The sequence below is a fragment of the Pristis pectinata genome, chromosome 18, assembly GCF_009764475.1.
Source record: "Pristis pectinata isolate sPriPec2 chromosome 18, sPriPec2.1.pri, whole genome shotgun sequence".
In the NCBI taxonomy this organism is placed as follows: Eukaryota; Metazoa; Chordata; class Chondrichthyes; order Rhinopristiformes; family Pristidae; genus Pristis; species Pristis pectinata.
The window spans coordinates 15,081,019-15,104,772 of NC_067422.1; the positions used below are offsets into that span (position 1 = coordinate 15,081,019).

The following is a 23,754-nucleotide window of genomic DNA, read 5'->3' on the forward strand; positions in this document are numbered from 1 at the left end:
GTATTTTGTTAGGTTAAATATTCAATTTAACATGGTGATTAATTCAACTGGGGCTTTTATTTGTATAGCCCTTTCATATATTAAATAAAACAGTCAAAATATTTTGCAAGGCAAAATGTAGTACTAAAGCAGAGTACTGAAGACCTGTACTTCAGAACTAACTGCACAGCTAGCCAAGCTGCTCCTGTACAGTTACAAAACTGGCATGTGCCTAAAAATGTGGAAAATTGCTCACAACCACCCTGTTCACAAAACACAGGTCAAATTCTATCCAGTTAACTATTCTCAATCAGCAGCAAAGTAGATGGAAATGTCATCTACACTGTTATAATGCAGCGCTTAATCACCAATAACCTACTGATTGATGCACAGTTTGGATTTCTCCAGGGCGACTTGGCTTTACATTTTATTGCAGTCTTGATCAAAATATGGACCAAAGAACTTAATTCCAGAGGTGAGGTGATAGGATATAAACGCAGTATTTGATTAAGTGTGGCATCAAGAAGTCCAGGCAAAGCTGATGTCAAGGAGAAAACACTGCAATGGTTGAAGTAATTCTCACAAATGAAGATGCTTGTGGGATGTCCTAGTCCCAGAACATCACTGCAGGAGCCCTTCAGGGCAATATCTTAGGCCCAACCATCTTTAGAAGTTTCATCAATGACGTTTTTACTGCCATAAGGTCAGAAATTGGGATGTTTGCTGATGATTGAACGAAGTTCAATTCCATTCGCAACTCTTCAGCAAATGAACAAACCCATGCTTGCATGTAGCAAACACTAAACACTAGACAACATTCAAGCATAGGTTGGTAAATGGCAACTAACATTTGTACTATGAAAGCACCAGGAAATAATCATCTCCAAAAATACTCTAATTGCCTATCCTTGACATTCAATGACATTACCATTGATAACTCCCTCACCATCAACATCCTGATCCTGGGGATACCATTGACAAACGTAATTGGATCAGCCACATAAATACTGTGGTTACAAAAGCCGGACAGATGCTGGGTAATCTGCGCTGAGCAACTCACCTGATGGCATTCTAGTGCCTTTCTCCTATCTACAGGTGCAAGTCAGGAGTGTGATTGAATACTCTCCGCCTTCCTCGATGAACATACCTCCAACAACTTCTAAGGGGTTCAACACCATACTGGTTTGCAGTGGCAGCTATTGAAATGCAAAGATGAGGCAAAAAAAAAGGGACTACATGTGGTTTACTGAAGACAGGGTGGAGACGTGACACAAAAAAATTGATGTAAATGAAAGATCAAATTCAAATATCGAAACACTAATAATTAAATGTATCAAAATTTTGTCAAATTGAACAGATAAAAGTGTGGGTTTTAATTTGGCAAAATTTATAAAGTTTTGGAGATGGAAACATAGGTTTTCCATTTGGTTGCAATACACTGTTCCATTTCTGAAGAGATATTCTCTGCTGTGTAAATATTATCTTTCTTGTGTACATTAACTGTTGCGTAAAGATGTCCTCTATTGTGCAAATGTGTGTGCTGTTGTGTAAGTAAATTTGTCGTTGTTTCAAGTTGTTACTTGTTGTGTAAAGATGTTCTTTGTCACCGTTATTGAAATTTAGCTGCTACAAACATGTGCCCCAAACATCAAGACAATTTTGAGGTTTCAGGTCATTTACATCAGTTTGGAGTGCTTGCCTTCTGCCAAGCAATCTACTTAGATTGGATTTGAGGCAGACCTCAGATTTGCTGTAGAAAATACCTTTGCCAACAGTTATGAGCTGTTAATTAATCATTGCCAGAGATGAATAGGTCTCTTTGGCAGAAAATCTTGGAAGCAACTGAATTATATTGGGGAGTTGGTGTGAAAATACTAGTGAGATCTTTCATGCTCATACTGTGTGTAAACTTAGTTTTGAAGACCTTGATAGACAATGGTCTGTTTAACCCTAAATGCACATACCTTTAACATGGATATAAGCAACACCTCAGGGAAGTGGAAGCATCTATTACTAATTTAGAAAAATGTAATAATATTGCACTTTTGCACATTTATCAAATGAAGCATGACGTCCTCTTACCATTCCGTAAAGAAATGTGGAAATTCCCAGAGGATTTCGTCTTTAAGTATTTAGTGAGAATTTAACTTTTCCACCAAATTTTGGTAAAGAAGTATTAGCATGCAGTGGAAAATAATTCTTGTGTAGGTCTAATCACCATATTGAATTTATTATCTGCAGAATTGACATTAAATATCATTTAAGAATCAATTAGCTTTTCAAAACTAGAGATCATTTACCACATAAAAGTTAAAATAGATTCTAAATAAATTTCATTCATGCCCACCCAATTTCACTATCCCATTTCTTAGAGGTAATGATTTTGTATCTGGCAGATTGTTCAGGTTCTAGGTCCTTACCTTACTTTGTTTGAGAAAAAGGCCCAAACCATATTCATAAGATAGAAGTAGTGAATTTGAAACTGATATCCTAAACTGGAACAGGAACTTAGTTACAGAAATTACAGAAACAAAATGTACATCTTGCCTGTGTGAAATGGGCAGTTTCCAAATACTTTATGCTAAGCTCAGCAAAAAAAAACCTAAAAATTTGGGATCCCCACATCAGAATTGATGAGGAGCAAAAGATCAGCTGATGCATCAAGTCTGCCGAACACTCAAGGCAGCTGGGGAATTTTGACTGCAGCTATATAATCTCGTAGGGGAGGGCAAGAAACAGAATTGATAAGTGAAAAATTACTCAGGAAAATTTGTCACCAGCACACTAAGGTGATTAAAATCAGTCCAGGATAGAGCATGGATCATGATTTGTCCATAAGGTTTCTTACCAATTAGCAATGGTATGATAATAACTTTGCCCCATATTCAATATAATTAATGCTTTAGTGGCCATTGCCAACCAAGAGAGACAGTCATAGCTGGTGTTAGTCAGAAAAGATAGAGGGCTGCTGGGGGTCAAATGGTAGAGAGAAGAAAAGGCTCAGGCTCGAAGATAAGAGCTTTAGAATGGTGTGTGTGTGTGTGTGTGTGTGTGTGTGTGTGTGTGTGTGTGTGTGTGTGTGTGTGTGTGTGTGTGTCTGTGTCTGTGTGTGTGTGTGTGTGTGTGTGTGTTTGTGAGGGTGGAGCAGGTGGGTGTGCTGGTTGATTGAAGCAAAAGATTTACCTGGCCAGTAGATTTGTTTCTCCTGATGCACACATTACAGGGGGAAAAAATTACCCCCATAAAGTCATCACCCTGCATTCCCTATTCATAACTCAGACTGATCTGTGCATGCAGCCAAAAGCAAACTACAGTATTTTGTCCTCAACATTAAAACAATTAGTGCTTTGGATACATGAAGTCCTTCACTATGGTACTGTAAACAATCAAGCTTAGGAACGATTGATAAACAGTTTCTCTTTATATTCTTAAAGCTGTGATACCAGATTCAAAAAAAATTATCTCAGAACAAAAAGGTAGTTCTGTCAAATTTCCAACTGAGAAGAAACGTTTTCATTCAGATGTAGATCAAAAAGGTACCAAATTTATTCCAAGTCTATGCTGTTATCTGACCTCAGCTGGGCCCAGAGCAAGCATTAACATTGGCTATGAAGATTCTGCATGAGAGAGGTTGAAAGATTCCATTCACATTGTGAATGTTTTGGGATTAATTAATCCTTGTGCTTCTTATTTACTGAGAGGTGTTCCTAGGGAAATAGAAATTGCAGATTCATCTCCATTATATATCTGTTTTCACTGGAACAGTTGGGATACATAGGTTTTTCTCCAATATGATTGTGAGCACATTATTTATGGGAATATTTAACATATAATTGATTGCCTTACAGTCTGAAACAACTTTTTTTTTCAACATTTTTCTCACTCACTAGAGTTATAAAAATAAACTTTCCAGATTTACTAAGTCCAGTAACGAGGTAACACAGCTTCTGATATTACTGACAGGTGCCAGACTTAGTGAAAATAAATCAGCTTTAGCAAGTCAATAAGCATCAGAAGCTTTTGACTTGGCACCATGATGTCATTGTGTTGTCCATATGGCACTTTAAACAGCCTAGTTAACCTTACACTTTGCAATTAAATTCATATCATACTCCTTAAATACTCTGCAGGTAAACAGAAGGAAGCATTATGATCCAATTCAAATTATTATAAAACAAATCTCTGGATATTTGGTACTCTGTGATGACAGCACTCCCTACATCTGCATAGACCAGAGTCACAGGCAGTCAAGTGTGACAACAATGAGAGATCATGGTATGCTCTGATCTACATGGAGAGTAGCAACATTCTTACATTGTATTCAGATCACTCAGGGCTCACAAAATGTCAAAGTATGAAACAACTCTGGACATAACTTGGAACCTGTACCTGCTCATTCTGAACAAGATGAACTTGCTTTGCTTCTGCCAGGATTAAGTAGGCATAATACTTTCCAAATCTGGGACCAATTTTTTTTACTTAAGACTTGGGAACAAAGTTGTTCAGCCCCTGCCATGCAACTCCCTACTGATTTCAACAACTTGAATGAATTTCTGAAATCACCAACAACCAGTGGAAATCAAATCAGGAGTCATAGGCACAGTTAGCATGAGGCAGAGGGATGGTCACTTGATTCCTTATGGCAAGAAGAGGGTGTAAACTTGGTGGATGGAAAAATTATATCCATAGTGCACGCTTTGATGCACAACATGTGTGCTGAGTTTGTTCTGAAATGGCTCCAGTGCAGATGAAAATTGGTGCCAGACATTACATGTATTAGCAGGTGTGCAGCAAAACACTCACCAGAATTATTGGTATTGGTATATTATTGTCACTAGTACCGAGGTACAGTGAAAAACTTGTCTTGCATACCGTTTGTACAGATCAATTCATTACACAGTGCATATGCATTGAATTAGTACAGAGTGCATTGGGATAGTACAGGTAAAAACAACAACAGAGTACAGAGTAAAGTGTCACAGCTACAGGGAAGTGCATTGCAGGTAGATAATAAGGTGCAAGGTCACAACAAGGTAGATTGTGAAGTCAGGAATCCATCTCATCATATAAGGAAACCGTTCAATAGTCTTATCACAGTGGGATAGAAACTGTCCTTGAGCCTGGTGGTATGTGCCCTCAGGCTCCTGTATCTTCTGCCTGATGGGAGAGGAGATCAAGATACACACTGTTACGTCAGTCAGCATCTAATGCTGATCAGATACCACCAATTCAATTTGGAGCACAGGGTTCTAGGTAACTTTCTTCAATAACCTTGCTCAGCTGAAAGCATTCTGCACCAGGAAGCAACCACACCATGGGAATCATCAAACAATCGATTTCCACTGGTTATTGCTATATTTATAAACGTTGCCATCAGGTTGGTGATTCCTGGAATTCATTCAAATTGCTGAAGGAAGTTGCATGGGAGGTGCTGAACAACTTTGTCTGCAAGTCTTGGGCAAAAAAAAAGTTGCTTCCAAAACTGGAAGTAGTTAGTAGACATACCCCTTGGAGAAGGGTCAGAAGACATACAGACCAGAAAATGCTGCTAGAAGAGGAAGAGAAAAGAAGGGAATAAGAGGCCCAGTTTCTTCAGGGTGTAATTCTCCCATCTGAACCTCAGCAAAGAACAGTCTGTAAGATAGATGACAGTGTGTCATGAAAGATATTTACACTGAAGTATGTCATCTGATATGTCACCTTCCCAACCTAGAAACAGGGCTAAAATCACATTGAAAATAGCAGACAATCTTATCATGACCATTATCTCATGCATCCGTCTCCTTCCAAGCTGGAGCTAATATGCAATATCATGCAGTTTTCCACCTGCTGTTGTGTCTGCAGGATCACTGATTCTCCTGACATAAAAAGAGTTTATTAAATGTTCTTTCCTCTTAGAAACAGCAGCAGGCGGAGCACACACACAGCTTCCTAAGGATTGCATAATTTCTAATGGCACAAGCCTGCATGTCAATTTGCAGTTGTTTCATATCAATTGTAAGATGCTCTGCAACTATCAGTGACTCAGTTCCTGCGACATACAACTGCTCTGTAATACTAAGCATCAAACATGCATTCCATCATGCTCGCTACCAATATGACAAATCAAAGGGCAGCCATTAGTTTTCTGTCAGTGACATGAGTCATGAAGCACTACACAACCCATGTAAGGATTAGGAGCAGCTGGCTGAGCACTCTCATGCTGAAATAATGGCTCCTCTGCCTTGACTACTCCAGAGGGTGCTCCATTGTATTCAGCTAAGAAGGTATGAAGATTTATGGTACTCAGATGTCTGTTGCACAACCTCATCATCATGAGAGCGCAGATCTTGCCATTAGGTATCATATGATTGGCTGAGAAGTAGGAGTAAGAGGAGCACTTGGATCAGAATGAAGACAATGACATTGGGTGGCTTTTGCTTTGTTTAAATGGAACAGGAGACCTCAGTTGGTGATGCTGCATCCACAAGTATGTCAGTGGGGTTTCCCAGAACTTCAGTCCCAGAAAGGAGACACCCACGCTCTGCAGAAAACACAGCAAAGTTGATGTTGAACTCCTTGACAGTTTTCACAGGCTTCTTCGCAAACCTGGCAATCCATCAAGTAGTTCAATGTACATGCGCATGTCTTCTTTTGTAGAATTCTATTGAATTGTTCATCTGAATCTTCTGCAGGCAGCCTAGCAAACCAGGGAGATAGCCCCTGTACTGAACTTTCTCCTTTTCTGGATGCAAGCTGGCAAACATTATATTAAGGAGCACATACCTATTTGATCCTGCAGCAACCATCATCATTAGCTGTTGGATTTCCCAGATCGTAGGATCTCTAGCTAGCCAACTTCAATGTACTTTCAAATCAGGCTCCCATTTGCGTGGTGGCAAGATAATCTTAATATTTTAATGAAGATCAAAAACGTGTGTGCAATCCAAAAATGTCAACTGTGTCTTTTGCAGTTTGTAGAGCATTGGATGAGCATTTTTAAAAATTTTAACCACTGAACTATTCCTAACCAACATGGGATGTTAAAATTATTCAAATAATGTTGGCAGCACATTTTGCCAAGCCATAACAGACATGGAAAACAGAAAGTAGAAGCAGAAGTAGGCCATTCAGCTCACCAAGCATGTTCCATCATTCAATATGAGCATCTATCTCAATACCATATTCCTTCTCTCTTCCAACATCTCTTAATGTTTTCTGCACTTAGAAACTTATGAAACTCCTTCCTAAATATATTCAGCTATTTGGTCTTTAGAGCTCTCTGTGGAATTCCACTGGTTCACCACCTACTGAGTGAAGAAATTTCTCCTCATCTCAGTTCTTGTATCAGAGCAATACAAAGATAGAATTAAAACAATTTGTGCTTTGGAGACAGTTTTTTTTGCTATCATACTATAAACAATCAAGGAAACACTTGATGAACAATTCTCTTTGTTCTTTCTATTTCTGTAAGCCATGAGACCAGATTCCCAAAATGTATATCCCAGAGCAAGGAAGGTAGTTCAGTCAAAACAACTACTGAGAAGTTTTCACCCAGAGTCAAGTAGATCAAGAAGAAACCAAATTCAATCCTAGTCTGTTCCATTACCTCATCTCAGCTGAGCCCAACCTGGACGTTTCCATTGATTACATAGCTTCTGGATTAGAGAAGCTGAAAGACTCCACTCTGACTATAAGTGTACAGTTGTGGAAATATGAGGATTATTTAATCTATGTGTCTTATTTCTCGTTTAGATTGCAGAATCATCCCCTTTATATATTTCTTCTCATTGAAACACTTAGGGTACACAGAGTTTATGATTGCAAACAAATTATTAAAGAATTTAATTTCTTGCCTCTGAAGCAAATCATTTTTATATTTGCTCACCCAGACAAAGTAAATTTTCCAAGTATGCTTGGTCTGATAATTGGTTCAGACAGCACCCCATAGGTACACAGTTTATTCCACCCTTGCATTTTAAACAGCTGGGTTAATATTTTAATTTGCGGCATGATTCATATCATCTAAAACATTTAGCAGTGTAGAAATCATTTATGATTTCCAATAAAACAGGTCTCTGGACTTTGGATGTTATGACACCTCTCTTTATACCTTTACAAGCCAGAGTCACAGTGAAACAGGATGAGGGAGATTATAATTGGCAATGGTGCATAGCAAAAGTAGGAACATTTTTACATAAGTGCCATCTTCCACTTAAGCACAAGTGTCAAACAAGTGCATTCAAATCATTACATTTCTCATTGTCTTAGCACCTGTTAGGAAATTCATCTGCTGGACCAAGAAAGGCCGATTTCTGTTTCTGTGGTTCTGCGTGAAATAAAAAATGCACAATACCTTAAGGAACAGTAAGCAATCAGTGCGGGGATGATCATTTTCTTTGTAGCAGGAAGGAGGTGAATGCATAGTAGGCACAAAATTAATATTATAGTCACCATGGTCCAGTTGGTTCCAAAATGGCACTCATGCACAGAATATCACCAGAAGTATGCTGAATCTGATCATTTGCGACAAACGTTAAGCTGATTTGATTCTGCAGATTCAAGCTGGAGTTTAGTGTTCCAGGTAACTCACACTTTTAATCTTGTTTTACTGAACACATCACTAGTCAACAAACCAAACCAATCAACAACAATTCAAAGGTTAGCAACTGCTTTCAGGTTAGATTCTGATGGATTACATTTGGTGCTTTACAGAATAATTTCAATTTTCTGAAGTCAATAGGGAGTTGCTGAAGGACTGCATTTTGTCAGTACATTAAATAAGCAGAAATCAGCACCTTGGCAGGAGTCATAGAGTTAGAAAATGATTCAAATAACGGTGTTGAAAATTGATTTAACCTGAATTTTTGTGCATATTTTTAAGTGAATTAGCATCTGTAAGGAAATTCTTCTCTTTTTTGGTGGGATTTTTGTTCTCTCCAACAGTTTTGCTTTCAGCATAAAACTCCCCCAAACAATGTTGAGGGTATTGTAGCATACAGAATTCGTCTGTAGTGAAACTTCCAAGCTCACAGTTCTGAAAAATTACTTACAAAATAACTAGGCTTTTATGAACCCTATTTCCCCTCAAGTAGTACTTTTTAAAGGGCCAACACTCAAAATGCATTCCTAGTCCTCCCTTCTAGGACCTCAAATATGATGTCACATATGTGCCTTAACTGCTTTGCATGTTGTCAGTGTCACAGTCACTCTTAGTTTGCTAGACTTAAGAACATTCTACACTGCTACAGCTGATCTCTGCCATACTTAACAGTCTGCTGTTCAGTGCTGCATTAGGAAGGTTGCCCAAATTCCATACATGAGAATAGAAGACTGAATCCACTTTTTTTAAAACACACAACAGCAGGCAGAGCATTTACCTGCATTCCAGGCATCCCCAAAGTGCATCTCTGTCCTTATATCAGACTGTTCACAGACTGCAATTGTATCCTAAACAGAGAACTCCCAGATAAACTCCCACCAGAGGTTCCTTGTCAAATGCTGTTGGGGGGCATAACCCTGAACTGTTGTGAAACCTGCAGGCTCCTTTTAACATGATTATCTGTACACATAATGGCAGCAACCTGAGCTTGTGTGGTAGAAAGCTCAGATTGGCTATCAGCAAACCGAGATTGCATGCCTAAAGGTCTGAGCTTCCAATACACTATCTAGATTTTGGATAGTTTCTGTTTGTGTTGAAATGGAAACTGACACCAGTGTCATTGTTGGATCCACATGGGTGCTTATGAGATTGCCCTACATTTCCATGCTAAAGAGGACACCTTTATATAAAAGCCCCATGCAAAACTGCCGCCAGACTCCCCTTTCCTCCTGCTATTCCGTGCAAGCTTTCTTTGGTGAGATGGGGTGGGGGGAATAGCAAAGAGAGTATGCATTTTACTTTGAGTATCCATCAGCCTTCTTCTGTGCCATATTCTGTTAAATGGCCTTGCAGCAGAACTTGTGTGCAACCTCACATTCTGAAGAGCTGGTGCATGGACTTCATTGGTTCCTGCCTTTGAGTGCCAACTACTTATGCCTGGTGCCTCACTTTAAGTACATAGTTTGCTGAAAGTGGCGTCGCAGGTAGACAGGGTGGTGAAAAAAGTGTTTGGCACGCTTCCCTTCATCAGTCAGGGCACTGAGTACAGGAGCTGAGATGTTTTGTTGCATTTGTACAAGACGTTGGTGAGACCATACTTGGAGTATTGTGTACAGTTTTGGTCACCCTGTTATTGGAAAGACATCATTAAACTAGAAAGAGTGCAGAAAAGATTTACAAGGATGCTGCCAGGACTCGCAGGCCTGAGTTACAGGGAGAAGTTGGGCAGGCTAGGACTTTATTCCTTGGATCATATGAAATTTAGGGGTGACCTGATAGAGCTGTATAAAATCATGAGGGCTATAGATAGTCTTGCACATAGTCTTTTCCCCAGAGTAGGGGAACTAAAAACTAGAGTACATAGACTCAAGGTGAGAGGTGAAAGATTTAAAAGGGACTTGAGGGGCAACTTTGTCATGCAGAGGGTGGTGCGTGTATGGAATGAGCTGCCAGAGGAAGTGGCTGAAGAAGGTACAATAATAACATTTAAAAGACATCTGGATAAGTACATGGATAGGAGGGGTTTAGAGGGATATAGGCCAAACGTAGCAAATGGGACTAGCTTGGTGGGCGCCATGGTCGGCATGGACGAGTTGGGCTGAAGGGCCTGTTTCCATGCTGTATTACTCTATGACCACATGTAGATCCTGCCTCCCTACCAGGCTGTAAATTATGTGTCTGAAGTGTTGGCTGTGAATATGAAGCTGAGCGATGGTGCTTCTTCAATAACAATGTCATTTGCTCCTCCACCATTGCTGGTGGGTGTTACAGATCTTGGTTATCTGAAAAGAGATATGAATAAGAACAATGTTTCAGCAAGGGAGGTAGAAGGAGAGGAAGGAAGAGGAGCAGGTTTACAACATCTGCAGCTTTGAAATCTGAAGACTGTGGGACGATATATGAATGCAATTGTGACAAGGAGGATTAGAGTGAAGGTGGTTGTCTTCACTTATCTAAGTCCCATCACTGACTGTGGCAATATATATGCAAACTCTGAGCGGCAGGTTTGAGGTGTACAGCATGTTAAATGTACGGTGAAGTGAACCAATGAATGTTAACTTTCGATTGTAACTTTTCATTGATTAGCGTGTGGTTTATTGTGCAGTGAATGAGACTGCCATATGGCATTTGATAGATGCATCCACTGGCCACCCTGGATCTGGGGGCATGAGGTTGCTCATCATGCTATCTAGTTCTACTCCCTTTGGAAACTGAGAATAACTTCCTAGCTCCTTGTGAATGGTGCATATGTCTCCTGTTCTCTTCTGTCCAGATTTTCTGTACAATGTTGGAAAACTTCAGAGTCCACTCCTATGATAGGCATTATTTTTCAGGTCAGTTGACTTCTAGATGACTTTCATCATATACTAAAGCCACATTACATCTCCTCTTTAAATAGAGCAGGCTGATTTTAATTATTACAGGTGAATTTTGAGTGCTGCAAGGTAGATACTCACAATAGAAACATAGAAAGCACAATTCAGGCCCTTCGGCCCACAAAACTGTGCCGAACATGTCCCTACCTTGGAGACTCATAGCTCTCTATTTTTCTCAGCTCCATGTACCTATCCAAAGGTCTCTTAAAAGACCCTATCATACCCGCCTCCACCACCGTTGCCGGCAGCCCATTCCACGCACCCACCACCCTCTGAGTAAAAAACTTACCTCTGACATCTCCCCTATACCTACTCCCCAGCACCTTAAACCTACGTCCTCTTGTGGCAACCATTTCAGCCCTAGGAAAAAGCCTCTATCTACCCGATCAATGCCTCTCATCATCTTATATACCTCTGTCAGGTCCCCCCCATCCTCCATCGCTCCAAGGAGAAAAGGCCGAGTTCCCTCAACCTGCTTTCATAAGGCATGCTCTGCAATCCAGGCAGCATCCTTGTAAATCTCCTCTGCACCCTTTCTATGGCTTCCACATCCTTCCTGTAGTGAGGTGACCAGAACTGAGCACAGTACTCCAAGTGGGGTCTGACCAGGGTCCTATATAGCTGCAGCATTACCTCTCAGCTCCTAAATTCAATTCCACGGTTGATGAAGGACAATACACCATATGCCTTCTTAACCACAGAGTCAACCTGTGCAGCTGCTTTGAGCATCCTATGGACTCAGACCCCAAGATCCCTCTGATCCTCCACACTGCCTAGAGTCCTACCATTAATACTATACTCTGCCATCATATTTGACCTACCAAAATAAACCACTTCACACTTATCTGGGTTGAACTCCATCTGCCACTTCTCAGCCCAGCTTTGCAACCTATGTATGTCCCGCTGTAACCTTTGACAGCCCTCCAAACTATCCACAACACCTCCAACCTTTGTGTCATCCGCAAACTTACTAACCCATCCCTCCACTTCCTCATCCAGGTCGTTTATAAAAATCACAAAGAGTAAGGGTCCCAGAACAGATCCCTGACGCACACCACAGGTCACTGACCTCCATGCAGAATACAACCCTACAACAACCACTCTTTGCTTTCTGTGGGCCAGCCAGTTCTGGATCCACACTGCAATGCCCCCTTGGATCCCATGCCTCCTTACTTTCTCAATAAGCCTTGCATGGGGTACCTTATCAAATGCCTTGCTGAAATCCATATACACTACATCTACTACTCTCCCTTCATCGATGTGTTTAGTCATATCCTCAAAAAAATTCAATCAGGCTTGTAAGGCAGGACCCGCCCTTGACAAAGCCATGCTGACTATTCCTAATCATATTATACCTCTCCAAATGTTCATAAATCCTGCCTCTCAGGATCTTCTCCATCAGCTTACCAACCAGGATCTTTTCCATTAGCTTACCAACAATATTGACTCTTGTAATGCAACAGTTAATGCTAGCTCACATAAATTAACAAACAGCATAAAATTGCCTGTGCCAGGTGTGAGTTATTGCTATATTGCAGTTTCTGTGCCTTTTTCTGGAGACAATTCAGACAATTCAATTTAAACCAACTTATACTGTTAATAATCCTGTTATAAATGAAGTAAATTTAAAGTACTACTCAGTAGCATTTATGAGATGGCTTGGGCATAAAGTCCAGCTGCACCTTCAAATAACACTGCTGGACTGAATGTGAAATAAACGGTGTCATTTCCTTACTCATCAAAGGCCAGTATTAGAAACTTAGGGAAATTAACCAAAAGCAGAATTAAAAATCAAAGCTGCAGTAGATAAAAAATTATATATATGGTAGATAGGAGATCACATCTAGCTAGCTGCTGCAAAATAGTAAAGAATACATCATTAAGAATTGCAAGATGGTACGGAATGTTACTTTATAACATACATAGGATTATAGACAATGGCTCATTTATTATAGCAACATGTCTACAATTGCGTAAGCAAAGAATGGTGTTGGCACTGAAAGTCAGGAAGTATAGTAATTAATTATTTGCACTCCCTGGGAAAGGAAGATGTGGATAAAATTGTTAATTGAGAGGAGTGGCAATTAGTTTACAATGTGATTGCCTGTTGTTAAACCCATCATATAATTCTAAAGCTCTCAAATGTTAGAACTAATGGACTAATTTTTTTTGCATGAAACTTATATGTAGCAAGCCAGCTAGTTCTTTTTTACTACTGTATCTAAGAGCTCTTAAAGGCCGGGGCTTTATTCCTTGGAGCGTAGGAGACTGAGGGGATGATCTTATAGAGGTGTATAAATCATGATGGCCATTGATGGATTGAATGGACATACAGTAGTCTTTATCCCAGGGTTGGGGAATCAAAAAACTAGAGGGTGTAGTTTTAAGGTGAACAATTTAATAGGAACTTCAGGGGCAACTTCTTTACAAAGGGTGGTATGTATGTGGAATGAGCTGCTAGAAGAAGTGGTTGAGTCAAGTACAATAACAAATTTTAAAAGACACTTGGACAGGTACATGGACAGGAAAGGTTTAGAAGGATATGGGCCAAATGCTGGCAAATGGGACTAGCTTGGACAGGCATCTTGGTCGGCATGGACCAGTTGGGCTGAAGGGCCTGTTTCCGTGCTGTATGGCTCTGACTGACTGATTGACTGTTACACTTGTAATATCATAAAAAAATCAGGGCAACATCCCAAACCTAAGGTGAAAATTTGTATCCTTTATCTGGAGTGCACTTTTTTTTTGGCTGTGCTGATTGTGTACAAAATCTTTTTTTTTTAATTTTTATTTACAGCATGGTAACAGGCCCTTCTGGCCCAATGAGTCCACGCCGCCCATTTTAAACCCAATTAACCTACCCGTACGTCTTTGCAATGTGGGAGGAAACTGGAGCACCCGGGGGAAACCCACACAGACATGGCAGAATGTACAAACTCCTTACAGACAGCGATAGGAATTGAACCCCGATCGCTGGTGCTGTAATAGCGTCGCGCTAACCGCTACGCTACCGTGCTGCCATCTTATATCCTTAAGTAAGGTCACTCGCAAATGTAACAAAGTAGGACTGCAGAACCAAGAACAAAACTATAAATACCAATGAGTGCTGTAGAATAATTGGCTTCCTTTAGAACATCTGCCAATGTCGTTTCATTTAGTGGTAAGCCAGCAACTGAGGTTACAGCAAAATTATGGGTGACACCATTCCGTAAGCCCAGACGCCCTGTCAGTAGTGAAGCCCGAGACGGGGAACAAGTAGAAGCAGCAGCGTGAAAGTCCTCAAATCTGGAATAGGAAACAAGAAGCGAAATTGGAATATTATTACAAACTTCCCATCGTATGGCAAGATGGAAACTTTTTCCTTGTTAATAATTAGTGGTTCCCTCAGATGGACTGGAAAAGAACAGTCACATATAAGGTAGGGGAATTACTACTTCCCTTACTTTCCATTCGAAGTAGCAGTGATTTTACTTGTTATCCAGAGCTGTAACCAGTGGTGTGAGATTTTCATTCACGCCTCAGCTGCCCACCTCAGCCACCGTCTTGTACAAAACATGGAAGAATGGTTCAGAGAAAAGTTGAATTTCATTTGTTGCAAGGAATAACCTGACCACATCTTAGTTCTATTCACACTATTCAAAGCCTTTTTTGTTGTTCAAGAAAGTCCCTGCAAAATGCTGTTCTTTGTAGTCATCCTGCCAAACCCCCAGGTGGCTGAACATAAAAGGAGACAAATGCAAGCTGCAGCAATACACAAAAAGTGCTGGAGGAACTCAGCAGGTCAGGCAGCATCTATGGAGGGAAATAAACAGTCGACGATTCGGGCTGAGACCCTTCGTCGGGACTGGAAAGGAAGAGGGCAGAAGCTGGAATAAGAAGGTGGGGGGAGGGAGAGGAGCACACGCAGGCAGGTGATAGGTGAGTCCAGGTGAGGGGGGGGGGGTAGATGTAATAAGCTGAGAGGTGATAGGTAGAAGAGGCAAAGGGCTGAAGAAGAAGGAATCCAGTAGGAGAGGACACCTACCTTCCCCCTCTCACCTGGACTCGCCTATCACTTGGACTCACCTATCCCCTGCCCGCATGTGCTCCTCCCCCTCCCCCCACCTTCTTATTCCGGCTTCTGCCCTCTTCCTTTCCAGTCCCGATGAAGGGTCTCAGCCCGAAACGTCAACTGTTTATTTCCCTCCATAGATGCTGCCTGACCTGCTGAGTTCTTCCAGCACTTGATTGTTTATCCAATTATAATAATGGCAAGACTGATGTTTCTGTAAGTTCAAGCATTGTTCTTGCATTCAGCTGGGTTGGACCACATGCAGATTCCATTTATGTCATAGCCAGTGAGTCACTTGTAATGGGTCCTTTTCCTGGACTTGCTTTTTATCTCTGGTGTCCCCCCAAGCTGTACAGCAATGAAACAGGTCCTATGGCCCACCGCGTCCATGTCGACCATTTTGCCCGTCTACACTAATCTCATTTGATTGCATTACGTTCATATTGGTATTGGTATTAGTTTATTGTTGTCACTTGTACCGAGGTACAGTGAAAAACTTGTCTTGCATACCGTTCATACAGATCAATTCGTTACACAGTGCATTGAGGTAGTACAGGGTAAAAACAATAAAAGAATGCAGAGCAAAGTGTCACAGCTACAGAGGAAGTGCAGTCCAGGTAGACAATAAAGTGCAAAGTCATAACAAGGTGGATTGTGAGGTCAAGAGTCCATCTCATCATATAAGGGAACTGTTCAATACTCTTATCACAGTGGGATAGAAGCTGCCCTTGAGCCTGATGGTATGTGCCCTCAGGCTCCTGGATCATCTGCCTGATGGGAGAGAGGAGAAGAGAGAATGTCCTGGGTGGATGGGGTCTTTGATTATGCTGGATGCTTCACCAAGGCAGCAAGAGGTATAGACAGAGTCCATGGAGGGGAGGTTGGTTTCTGTGCTGTGCTGGGCTGTGTCCACAACTGTCTGCAGTTTCTTGCAGTCCCGGACAGAGCAGTTGCCATACCAAGCCGCAATGCGTCCAGATAGGATGCTTTCAATGGTGCATCAATAAAAGTTGGTGAGTGTCAAAGGGGACATGCCAAATTTCTTTAGCCTCCTGAAGAAGTAGAGGCAGTGGTGAGCTTTCTTGGCCGTGGCGAGCTTTCTTGGCCGTGGCGTCTACGTGGTTGGACCAGGACAGGCTATTGGTGATGTTCACTCCTAGGAACTTGAAGCTCTCAACCCTCTCGACCTCAGCACCATTGATGTAGACAGGTGCATGTGCACCGCCCCCTTTCCTGTTGTTTTGCTGCCATTGAGGGAAAGGTTGTTGTCATGACTTCATGTCACTAAGCTCTCCTGTACTCTGACTCATTGTTAGTTGAGATATGGCCTACTTCGGTAGTATCATCTACAAGCTTGTGGATGGAGTTAGAACAGAATCTACCCATCTACCCATCATCCATGCCCCATCTGGTTCCACCCATCAGCTACCAGCCTCTATCCCAACCCCCCACCCCCACCACTGCCACATACTCACACTCTTTCCTGTTTCCTCTTAGTCCTGATGCAGGGTCTCGACCCGAAATGTTGACTTGCCTCCACAGGTGCTGCTTGACCTGCTGAGTTCTTCCAGTGTTCTGTTTCTGTTTCAGTTACTGAAAACTTGGGAATGTTTCATTATTTGATGGGGGCTGTATGAATTGGTATACAGAGTTGTGAGGGGATAGAGGAAGATACAAACTAAGGATTTATGCAGTGACCAGATCCAGCAACAAAAAGAATTTGCTGGATTTTTCTCTCTGGCCATTCAAAGAGCATAATTAGACCACTACAGATAGAAATGCTTGCCTGTAAAAGCATCATTGGAAGAGGCCAGTGAGTTGTTAAAAAGCTGTATTAATATAAATGGTCACATGAATTTTCAACAGTATAAATTTAAAAAATACATCATGGGTCAGAAGTGTAATCCGTGGAAATAGCAGGTAATGACAGCTCCTGGGTCAAAAGAGTTTGCCTATTTAACAATGGGGGCAAGAGCCCCCATAAGACAGTTTAGTAAGATGTGGAAGATTCAGTGGAATTCCCCACCAAATGAGAAGACATAAAGCAAAATGAAGAGCTAGAGCCTCTCAATGCACCTGAGATAAGCCTGTTAATTCACTCTACTACTGATATTTTATCTTTATCCATCTGTTGTACTATTTCTGTACTGATTTTCCTATGGAAGAAAAAACACTTTCACTTTACTATCATGATTTGTCAAAAGCATTTTCAAAAAAGGGAACTTCTCTAGAGTCAGGTACAGTTTAGAAGCTGACTAGAGAAACTTTATACCATATGGAGCCATTCTGTATCACAGGGATGCACCACAGCCTATGGGCATGCTGAAGGGGCTCTGGTATGGTCGGCACAAGGCAAATACATTTTACAGAAGAGAATTATGCAGAAAGAAAAATGATTGTGATTGTTGGAGGCCCCAAGGACATTGTTGCAAGGATTTCTCTTCCCAACCCTTTTCAGACAATTCATCCCTAACCTTGTTCCATTAGAAGGTCAGAATTGAGTATATTCACTGCTGATTATGCAATTCAAAATTCCTGAGAAAAAGCAGTTCATACCCAAATGCAGCAAAATCTAGATGCCATCAAGGCATGGGCTGAACAATGTCTTTTCGCCATCTTCAAGGCACAAGTCCACTATGTTATGCAATACCCTCCACTTTCCAGTTCAAGTGCAATGCCAACAGTGCTCTTTCTCTACAATGTTCGGGAGAAAACAGTTCACTTGATTGGCACCCCATCACCACTCTGAACGTTCACATGGCACACTGAAGCCACATCATGAACCATCTACAAAATGCAATGAATTCATGTACTCCAAAAGCACCTTCTAAAACCAAGGGCTTGACCATCAAGGACAGCAGAGCAGGTGCATTGAAAGACGACCACTGTTCCAGATTGCACCCCAAGTCACATAGCTTCTTAACTTGGAAAATTTTAATATTTTTTCATCATCACTATGTCTAAATCCTGGAAATCCTTACCCAACAACACTGTGGGAAAACCCTAGGTTTGTCAGCATAGTACTTGGGGGATAAATTGTGGATAATGCTTGCTGTGGGTGGAAGATTGTTGTCGGGAGACTACAAATTGGTTATTATGGGTGGAGCCTATTGTGGACTGACATTTTTAGCAGGGTATACTAAGGATGGAGCTTGTGCATTGCTCATTTGGGTGGGGCTAGAGGGAGTGGATTTCTGTGAAACCCAGAAGTAGTCACTGGGATAATTGCTCTTAGGTAGGTTTCAAATAATTGAAAGGACAGCAATGAGCTAACAGTGCTTCTCTTTGATCACACAATCCTGGGCCATCATCTGTTGAATATTACTTGTCCTAGAGTCATCCAACAACTTGGGACCATCATGAATCTCAATCCTATTAAGTTGTCATATTAGAAAATTTATATAAGGAATAGAGCATCTTATGCTAAGTTTTCCATTAAACAAGACATCCTTCAGAATATGGGGTCGTTAACAACCCTAATCCTCCCTCCTCCCACCATCCTCTTAACTCTCTTAGCTCCTACTCCCTCCCCCTCCCATCTTCCCTTCCCCAACTTCCGTACCTCAGTCCATCCTTAGCCATCTTGTCCAGATTTGGTGTTTCTTTAGTAAATGGCCAGTTTGCACCAAGATCTCCCCATCCAATGTCATCAGCCAAAATTATGATGAAGTTTGGCTTTCCCAAATGGCTGTCAACTTGAGCTTCATTGAAGTCAATGTTGCAATAAAAGAATCCACTGATGAGTGCTGCCATGAGGAGGACCAACAAGTAGAAAACTTCCATTTCCTTAGGTCACAGTTTTTCCTGATATTGCCGAAGCTTCTCAACCATTAAACCCCAGTCATCTTGCCTTTACTGCAACAACACAAGAATTCTCATGTTAAATTTCACATTAGTCAATCACATTTGTTTAAACATAATGAGTGTTTCAGCATTGGGGGCTTATTCCATGCATTGTGTCAATGCTGGGCCACAATTAAAGCTGGTTAACCACTGGGTAACACAGTGGCATGGCTGGTAGAGCCACTACCTCACAGAGCCAGAGTCATGGGTTCAATCCTGACTTGAGGTGCTGTTTGTTTGGAGTTTGCACATTCTCCTTGTGATCACGTGAGTTTCATCCAGATGCTCTGGTTTCATCCCACATCCCAAAGATCTGCAGGTTAGTAGATTACTTGACCACTGTAAATTGCCCCTAGTGTGTAGGTGAGTGGTAAAATCTGGGATGGTGGGAGTTGTTGATGACAATGTGGCTAGAATAAAATAGGAATTAATGTAGGATTAGTCTTAGTGGTTAGTTGATGGTTAGTGTGGACTTGGTAGGCCAATGGGCCTGTTTCTATGCTGTCTCTTTCAATGACTCTATGACACTCTGAAGCATCATTTCCCAGCTTCTTTCAGAGGCTGGCGTCTCTCTTAATCCTATAACTGACTTGGTCACAAAAATGGGATGCATCCTATTAAAATGTGCTGAGGGTATCAAATTGGAGGGCATGGCAGATTAACAGAATGAAAGCAAACTGTAAGAGAACATAGATGAGAAATTTACTGATATATGGCAAATGCACTTCAATGAGATAAACATAGTCATATGTTAAAAAGAACTTGAATATACTTTAGATAGTAAAATTCTGAAATGGATTTGGGGAAACAGATCTATTATGTATTCAATATTATAATAAACCTCCATATAAAACACATGCTCTGGACACTTTATGTATGCTTCCAGTATTAATCCCAAATTTATATCTTCCTTGATATCAATTTGCTAACTAGTGAAATAATATTTTACTATTTAATCTCTCAAATTATTCCAATATTTTCAACATTTCCTCTCAGCCTTCTCCTTCCAGTGAATATAATAATGCATATTTTCAAGTTTCTGATCATAACTAAATCCTCTCATGCTGCTAACATCCCAATTAATCAGCATTCCAAAAATTCCACAGCTTCAAAATTTTTTTAAAAATTTCAATACCCAAAAACATACACAGTTCAACTCTTGCCTAAGCAATGCCTTGCACCAACAAATTATAATCTTCCTGGTTTTGTATTTAATCCCTCAATACAAAATTCTGTTTGTCCTTTTTCTGCTTGTAATGTTTAAACCCATTTGAGGACCTTAATACTTTCAATTTACTAATTTCAATTCTGCTCTTTTGCAGAAAATGTGTCACCATTTTTATCTCAGTGAAGTACATTTACTCCCTGCCTCTGCCCTTTAGCAATTTGTTTTCTTTCTGATAACTTGTCATGCCCTCTAATTTAGTTCCCTCAGCCCATTTTGATAAGATATATTTAGTCTATGGCTGTGTATAAATCAATATGTAAACCAAAAGGTTGCAATGCAGATTTTTAGAACATAGCACAAATTACACCCATCTACTGGTTTGTTATTTTTCAGTCACCCGCTCTCTATATTATCAGAATAATTAAAGTATTATTCTGCTTACATCATATTTCTGGGATTGCTTCAGTTCTTTCACCATAGTTACGACAGATGAGTGGGGCAATCCTGGCAGATATTCACCTCCTTTAGTACCTTGAATAAGACCAAATTACACCCACCCTTACATTCTGTTTATAATGTTACTGTGTTTTTGAGAGAAACTAAGCAAGATATTAGTCAGACAATGCTAAAATGAATATGATATTTTAATAAAGGTAATAAAGCATTTTGTAATACAGTATATGGTAGGCAAAGCAATTTCATATAAATATACAAATGGTGTGGCAACTCCTGAAAAATTGCAGCAATTTATTTATTGCCTCATTTCTGTTTACTGCCTTTTTTCTAGTTTTATTAATTCATTTACAGAGCACAGATCTGCTTGTATCGACAGACAGTACATGTGGCTGGTCCAATAAATTTCTGGCAAATGGTAGCTCTTAGATCTTGATAGTGCAGGTTTCAATGATGCTATGAGCATTGAATGTCAACAGGAGGTGATCAGACTCTCCCTTGTAAAGAGTATGATGGGTTTTGAGCGAATTAACTCTTTTAATTACAATTATGAAATAATTCAACATTGACATTGACCATTTGGTAATGGTGATTTTGCTTCTCCAGAATAAGCAAGACCTTCCACATTACAGTGTCAAAGCATTGGTTAACAGAACATAGCCCATGTGCATCATGTCTGATTATGCCCTGGGCAAGAGTCACAATCTCCATGAGACTAATCAGAATATTTGTCACTGGCACCTTTGCTTAAATGCATTTGTCTTTCAAATCCGTTTTTGAACAAGTACAAGGATTGGAAAGAGCAAGGGGCAGGGAGGTTTATATCTATCCCACTGCCAGGGAAACCAGGCAAAGCATACATGATGTATTTTTCACCATCCCTACTAGTTCATCAGCATTCCCATGGTAAATACATAGACTTGGTAATGACATATTGGTGACTAGCATTACAAAGACAGATAAACGAATATAGATTTCGTGCAGACACTTAAGTTATCTTGTCTGAAACTTTGTTCATACAGCCATAAAAGAATTATGACCGGGAGGCCTTAACGTCAGTGGTGGTTGAAAAAGAGGCTCACAGTCTAATCCCTTATTCCAGCATCTGGTTCATACCTGCAGGTCATGGCTCTTCAAGTACACATACCAGCATTCCTTAACTCTAATGATGGTTTCAGCATCCACCTCAACAAGTTCCAGCCCTTACCAATTGTTAGATGGAACATGTTTTCCTCACTTCCCCTCTTACCAATTACTTTAAATCTACACCCTCTTATTTTAGACCCAGCTAGGGGAAATAGGTTGTAACCACCTGATATAATTCAATCAATTCCCACAATTACTGAGAATATTCATTAGCTGGGACTTATGTGGGAAGGATTTTATTGGGATCTTTAGCTCAGCTCAGGTATCTTCCTTTAAAAACAGGAGCTGATTTGGAAGATACTAACTGCTAATTTTTGAGGTATCAAGGGCAAGACTGCATAATGCACATTGCATCACTTATTTCCACTGTGCATTGAGTGGTGTTTTTAAGGTATCTTAAGAGGGTAACCAAAGGTCTTTCAGAAAAAGTTAGCCTTTTTTTAATTAAAAGATTGTTGTGAGCCCAACAAAATGTCCCATAACCCACTCCACGTGAAGATGAAAATGTTGCAAATAATCCTATAACTCAGCTCCTTCTCAAAGCCCATCGAACTCAGATCTTGCTAATCTGCGGGAAGGACTAAAATGAGATTGGACCTTCAAAGAATTTCCTTCCACTGCCTACATAAAACCAAAAATGAATTCTTAACCCTGAAGTCATTTACATAGTGCAACACTGTCACGCTTACAAAAAAACAAAATACAAGATGCAGTATTTTACTAATTTGATGAGAACTACAGGATATTTGCTTTGGATTTATACAAAAAAGAGCATTATAATGGCATGGTTCTATGAATGAAACACATCACTGTCAGCTTGGAACAAGCACTGATGACTATGAGTAATCTGCATTTTTTGGCATGTTCTTTTTATTAATTTTCGTTGGCTTACAACTTGTGGGTATACAAGATTCATTTTATAGAATGCATTGTGATATTGGGTGGTTTAATACTGGAGAGGGATGCAGGCCAATATAATGGTGTTATTGTGTACTGGGGAGAGAGAAGGCACAGAATCCTTCAGCTTCTTGATGTCCAATATAATCCATCTGTAGAATATTTATGTGCCAACTATCTGCTTGAAGGTGACATGTAATGGCAAAAAAGTTGCTAGTTATTATATATTTTCTCAAAAAAATGTTTCATTTACTGATCCTGAATAGGGAAGTTTCTACTGTCGCCACAGTCTGCTGCAATACCTTTCTCAAGAAAATTACTAGATTTATATATTTAAACTTTTGGATTAGATATTAGTGTATTGGTGTATCCCCATGCTGCAGTACTCCATAATAGCACACAAGGGCCATATGGTATATGCCAGTATGATACCATCTCAATTTCAACTATTAATGAAGAGAGGTTATGGAACATACTGGCAGAGAAGAAAATAATGTGGAGATAATTGAGCTAAGTTTATTACATGCCATGGTGATTGTTTATATGTTCCCATGAGAAGGCGGCCAAAAACTGGATTCGCCTATTCTTGTGACCATTATAGATGAATACATTTCAATTTGTCAGTCAATCTTGCCATATATTTTTCAAGGAATACTTAATGGCATTGACGAAGGATAGAAAGTTATATGTTTAATACTCCAGAGCAGTGGTTCCCAATCTAGATTGAACAACTGCCCCAGCTGGATGCCATATAAAAAAC

The 23,754-nt window shown here is 40.3% G+C and overlaps 1 protein-coding gene across 19 annotated transcripts in view; it reads right to left on the reverse strand.

Moving 5' to 3' along the window:
- The window catches only part of arsg (arylsulfatase G), a 149,571-nt gene that overhangs the window by 50,448 nt on the left and 75,369 nt on the right, over positions 1–23,754 (reverse strand). For 15 of the 19 annotated variants that reach the window (XM_052033241.1, XM_052033239.1, XM_052033238.1 and 12 more), the window contains 2 exons: positions 19,050–19,342; positions 14,534–14,721 (listed from right to left, as the gene is read on the reverse strand). In XM_052033241.1, coding sequence (XP_051889201.1) covers positions 14,534–14,721; positions 19,050–19,270 — 409 coding nt within the window. In that variant the 5' untranslated portion in view covers positions 19,271–19,342. Of the gene's footprint in view, positions 1–14,533; positions 14,722–14,879; positions 15,263–19,049; positions 19,343–20,940; positions 21,030–23,754 lie in introns of those variants that run through there. The other 4 variants (XM_052033232.1, XM_052033224.1, XM_052033233.1 and 1 more) reach the window with 2 other exon arrangements.